The 5992-nt window shown below is 40.9% G+C and overlaps 1 protein-coding gene across 1 annotated transcript; it reads right to left on the reverse strand.

Moving 5' to 3' along the window:
* Positions 1 to 3201: 3201 nt before the first annotated feature.
* LOC146647986 (aquaporin FA-CHIP-like) lies at positions 3202 to 5561 on the reverse strand. Its single transcript, XM_085388494.1, has 4 exons — positions 5140 to 5561; positions 4296 to 4457; positions 4080 to 4160; positions 3202 to 3808 (listed from the first exon to the last, which is right to left on the reverse strand). The coding sequence occupies exons 1-4, from the start codon at positions 5500 to 5502 to the stop codon at positions 3629 to 3631; spliced, it is 786 nt and encodes a 261-aa protein (XP_085244620.1). The 5' UTR covers positions 5503 to 5561; the 3' UTR covers positions 3202 to 3628.
* Between the last annotated feature and the right edge of the window lie 431 nt (positions 5562 to 5992).

The raw sequence follows: 5992 nt of genomic DNA on the forward strand, positions 1-5992 counted from the left end.
GTAAATAAGACACAAACATTTCTTCCACAAATGTTGTCTTCCATATACCATATATCATATACATGAACACATATGAAGATGTGGATGCTCTAATGAACCCCAGAGAGGATTTATTATGGTGCTTGTAATGAGAGGGAGGCCTCAGCCTACTAACCGAGAGATTATAGGATGGACAGAGATGATTTAATCAAGCAGAAATGGAAGCAAGTCAAGTATATAATCAATATGTATGCTGGTCTGTTAGGCAGAGTAAAACAGCACTGACAACTTCAAAGGGTTTTCCTCGCAGCTGCTTGAAACGGGTGAAAGAACAAAATAAAAGTAAGGTGAACAGAGAAGAAGTGCAACTACATCAAACAGTAAGTAAAAAAAAAGATTAAATTGTCATTATATATGTTTCATTTATGTTACACCCCAGCCCAGGGAACCGGCGTGCGACATAAGGAAAATAAAAATAAGGAAAAATGCCCCCCCACTCCCTGCTCTTAAGGAGGACGAACCAACAAAAAACAGCTACCACGGATTTCACAACAGCCAGTCAGTTTATTGAGTCCCAAAAGGTAGCAGGCATCAGGGTGAGCATGGCCAAAACAACAAACAAAAACTCCAGAAATGAAATGCAGCTGGCTTACCTTCACAGAAAACCCCAAACGAAAATTACATGTGTCTTACCTGCCTCCCTAACCAAAAACAAGAGAAAAGGTTCACAAAGAAAAATGGCTTCTCACCCCTACAGCTACCGAGTAAGAAAAAGTATCAACAACTATTTACATCTATATACAACAAATTACAACAAATTATTTACAACACGGGGGGGGGGGGGGGGGATTAATTCATCTGCAGGTCCAGACGATGAGATTGAAGCGTCTGTGCATAAAAGACTCTCGCTGAGCCTGAGTGGTTTTCTCTAAATAAGGATCCTAATCGCAAATAGTCTTATCTACATATGACATATTTTCCATCACCACCCTCACCAGCCACAATGACACAGCACAGAACAAAGAAAGATTAATCAACAGTACAACTCCAAACCCTTTTATCTGGCTATCAAATGTAGATCTGATTCATGCTGGTTATACATTTTAAATTCCTTGTACGTCGATATATCCGACTGAAGTAAGACGCACATAGACTTTATGCACAAAGCAGTTGGATGAAGGGATTTTTCTTTAGTTTCTGGGTTGTTTTTTAAAATTGTATTTTCAGGAATGGACTTTAAGCGATTGATTTTCTCTTGTCTAGTGAGTGGTTCAGAAGTCTTACCCTCTTAGCAGTGACCTGTATACGAATCCCTACATATTATATAGCATGTCATGCAATGAATGAGTTACTATAGATCCACTGGTTAACAAAACTACCACCATCATTTCGGTTGATGAAGGGCAGGGCAATCAATACATACATCTTCACTGTACTGAATGTTTTTTTTTTTTTCAAAGTCAGTGATTGTCCCATATTGCAGGTTTAGGTTGAGAAATGCTCAGGGACAAAACACACTTTGATAAGTTAAACCCTGTGCAGCAACTCCCAAATTTGTACTGCAGAGACCACTTTGTTGCTTTGGGGAGAACACAGCAGAAGCTGAATCCCAGCCCCCTGTGCTAAAGCTCAACAATATGCTGCAGCCAGTAAAAAGGAGCCTTGATTGCTGGATCAAAATTGTCACATGCAACAGCAACCTGCCAGTGCTTCACCTGCTAAAAGCACAACCCCTCCATTTGTAATCAACAACAGCTGGGCAGCGCAAAACCCAAGAAAACAGGGGTGGAAAATCTGTATTCATACGTCACTGTCTGCATGCTTGGGTGTTTGGGCTGCTAGCCTATTCTTTACATCACTTTTGTTTCTCACCAAACATTTTTTGTAGTCATCACTGTGGCCCAATCCTTTTCTTGCCCACCTTCTGCGAGCTAATCAGCCTCTTTCCTGTCTGCTTTGCAGACCCACATTTTGTGCAACCCACTTCCTCCTCGTCTCTTCCTCAACTGTCCAACTTCTTCATCTCTGCCACCACCAGCATCTACACTCACTTCCTGCTTCCTACCATTGTTGGACTTTGCCCTGCAACATAGCTTCATCAGAGTCTAACTTTCAAATACTTAATATCACAAACTCTGTATTTCACTAAATCACATTCAGTTCTTTCACATGACTTTCATTAAAACGCAGGGATATCAAACTCATTTCATGGCCACATGCAGCCCGCTTTGATCTTAAAGAAAAAGAAGTGCAATTTCCACTTTACATCTCAGTTTTTCTAAATGATAAAAAATATTGCTGTAGTAAATGAAAGAAATGTGTTAGCATGAATAAGTAAACATGTAAAATTACAGGAAAAGAGAGTGTCCTATTCTATCTTTCTTTCTTTCTTGATTCCAAGCTGTGACCTGGAACAAGACTTCCTGTGCACCTAGCTCGCAAATCAGCCACTTTAGCCAAAGTCCACATCGGATGGAAGACCCGTGGTCTCAGTTAGTTTGCAGCACCAGGCATCCAACCAGGAGAGAGGAATTCAGAGGCTGTGCCTAACTTTAAGTCATTATATAATTTTTAGCAGTTCACCTTGTACTTAACTTTTGGGAGGGGGTTGTAAAAGAGATGAAACACAGGAGGTCAGTTTTCTCTCTCTCTCTTTTTGTTGTTTTGCCTTTTTCAGATTTCTGGAAACTTTAGATTTAATTTAAATGTAACACCACCAGATGAGATTAAAGCTTTGGGGTATGATGTGAGGTTCTCACTCAGATGTTTTTTCCCCTCTTTTTGTTTATGTTTTTTGACCTTTTTATTCACATTTCACATTTTACCCTTCATGATCTGTGAATTGCAGACAACTTTACTCTCATTTGTTTTTAAATAAAGCCAGGATGCTAAACTAAACCTTTCTTTGCCACAAGGTTATTCAGATTGCTTAAAAATTTGTGAAGAAATTTACACAACTAAATAATAATATCAGCTAATTCATCATTCTGTAAAATCTGGTTTTAAGAACAGTTATTTTAGTTGAAGTGTTGCTTACATATTCCATTTTCACAAATGAACTTGTGTGTGAAGAGCTTTCTGATTTCACAGTGTCTGCAGGAGGATTGCAGAGTAATAGGATATCATCTTTTTTCATAGGAGGTCCTGTATGTGTGATAGATTTGTGGTCATCGGACTCCATAAGAAAAATCTAATCCATACACTGGAATAAAGAACACAATATTTTTTTAATATCCAGTGTTTTCTTTTACTTAAAAAAGTGAGAGGTGTTTCAAAAGTGCACACACAATACATTATCCATCAGAAATAAAACGTGATAAAGATTCATAGAAATATGTATACAAAAATGGCTCAACCTGGAATACTGATATTGTAAAAACAAACATTAACACTCGACTCTGTTGGGAATTTTAGAGTTAACTTGTCTCAGCGGTTTTTGGCCAAGCACCAGTTTTTTTGGGATAAAAAACTGGTGCTTGGCCAAAAACATGAGCAAAATAGGAAGGAAGCACTAACTGACCCGTTGACCACAATCCTCATTGGTTACCTTAAAACAGGAGAAAAAAACCCACTAACATACTAAACTAAATTCTAATGCTTTTGTACAGGAGTATAGATATTTACAATAGCATTTCATGTTTGCGTAGCACTACTTTGAGGTCATCTCCATAGTTGTTGCATCGTTGCCTCCGTTGACGTCATAGTCACCCACTGGCCCGCTGACCAGCACCTTCATGCGGTCGGGGAAGTCATCGAATTTGGGAGAAAGCAAGAAATCGTACAGAAGAGCTGCTGCCACACCGCCACACATTGGACCCACCCAGTACACCTACAAAGGGAGAGCTTTGATCAATGTCTGGCATCATTACAAGACAAAGAGAAACGCAGATTCCGGTCATGGTCAAAAGGCTTACTTTAGTCGATCTCTCTAAATGCAAAACAATAGGAAAGCTGTAACTGATTAACACATGCAGGAAGATTCACAAGTAATTGAGGCATCTGTCTGCTGATGAATTATTGAATTATTTAAGCTTGACATATAATATCCATGCAGAAAAAATGTGAGGTATGCGTAAAGTGATTCCCCCCCTCTGACTTACCCAGTGGTCTGTAAAATTGTTCATGATCAAAGCCGGGCCGAAGGAGCGAGCAGGGTTGATGCCACAGCCTGTGTAGCTGATCTGCAGTCAATCAACAACAACAAATAGGCAACGTGAGAGAATATCATCAGCAGGAGCAGAATCCTGCCATATCTGCTCCTGGTTCCCTTTTTACAAGTTATATATGACTGACGATGGCGTTAAAGTGAAACTTACAGCTGCCAAGTGTCCCAGGCAGACTGAGAGGCCAATGGCCAAGGGTGCAGAGCCGGTGACATCACGCCGTCTTTTATCAGTGACCGCAATGACACACAGCACCAGCTGGAAGGTCGCCAAAAGCTCTATGCCTACACCTTGGCTGGGTGTGACGCCGTTGAGCTGTGAAAGTTAAGGGAGGAATCCAAAACAACACTTTGTCAGACTTTGTCAGATAGATAGATTGTTTCCTAGCACAACCACTTCCTATTTAGTAGCTCCTGGCATTGCCCAGGAAGCCTGACAGCAATCTGGCAGTGCTGCAAAGTGCCACATTGCTTGTTCATATTTCTTTCGTGGAAAACATGGTTATTATTGTTCACATTAAGTGGAGCTGTGCGGCTTCTCGAGGTGGGGGGGGTGGGGCTGGGTGATATCAGGTCCTACCAGTGCTGTTTTTCAGTAAGGAGAGAGCTGTGGGTGCTAATTACAGAGTGGTGTAGCATTAAGTAATAACTGCTCATTAATTTAAGTGAAGAATTCTGGTATTCAAAACCTCAATTTCCAGAAACAGATTGCCAAAGTACAAGTGGGTGGACACTATATATATTTCCTATTTCTTTTAGCTGTTGCAGCATGGCATACTTTAATAATAATGTGTCATCACTATTCATTAATAAGTATTGACAGAATGTCCCAAGAACCACATAATCAGTGCCAATTCAGCACTTACATCCTTGTAAAAGTTTCAGTTTTCACCGTGAAGGTACTTTAAATACACAATGTTGCATCATCGCATCGCTGTGCTTTTATTTTTGCTATTAATGCAGAAATGTTTGAAACTGAAGATAAAGTTTATACTTACAGCGTTGACCCCCAGTTCAGTTCTGTTTTCAGGCCGTGTTCCATACACAATGCCACTGGCTAGGGCTGAGCCCAGCATCTGGGCAATAATGTACATGATAGCCTTGAACACACTGATCTGGCAGCTGGCAAGCATCCCAAGGGTGACTGCAGGATTCAGGTGGGCTCCACTGATGTGGCCTAAACTTTGGGCCAGAGTGGCAATGGCAAGTCCAAAGGCCAGTGACACCTTCACCTCTTGGTCTGGATTACTGTTGTTTGTGTTCCCAATAGCTGTGGCGATGCTGAGAAAAATAAAAAGGGTCATCCCAACCAGTTCGGCCAGAACTGCCCTCCAGAAAGCCTTGCTCTTGAACTCTCTCATTTTGGCAGCTGTGGGTTTGAGCTGGTCCTCTGTAAGATGTACTCACAAACAACAGCAACAGGCTGCATATATAAGGCCTGGGTTGATAATGGTTAGTGGGCGGGCTTTAAAAAACTGAAAGAGAGGGCCACACTGAATTAATGAGAAATCCAAAAGACTGGGCTCTCATCCCTCCCTCTGCTCCCTCGCCCTCCCTCCCTCCTCTCCCTGTCCTCTGGCCCCTCTCTCACTACCTCCCTGTGCAGTACTTTCTGGTCTTTGGACTTTCGTGAGTAATAGAACAGGATCTTTAAATAGCTACATCCAAAGGTACATTTTCCATTCATGCAAACATTTACAGTTTTGTGGCAAAGCCTTTTATCGTGAGGTTTTTAGAGACAAAACACGAGTTTGCTTTAAATACAGGTCCAAGGAAGAAATACAGGTTCACAGAAGGAGAATTTTACACATTTAAAGTAATCTTTTTCCTATTTATATTCATTTTAAAGTT

Source organism: Rhamphochromis longiceps, linkage group LG18 (assembly GCF_057381845.1).
Source record: "Rhamphochromis longiceps isolate RC_006_pf linkage group LG18, R_longiceps_female_GT1.1, whole genome shotgun sequence".
NCBI lineage: Eukaryota > Metazoa > Chordata > Actinopteri > Cichliformes > Cichlidae > Rhamphochromis > Rhamphochromis longiceps.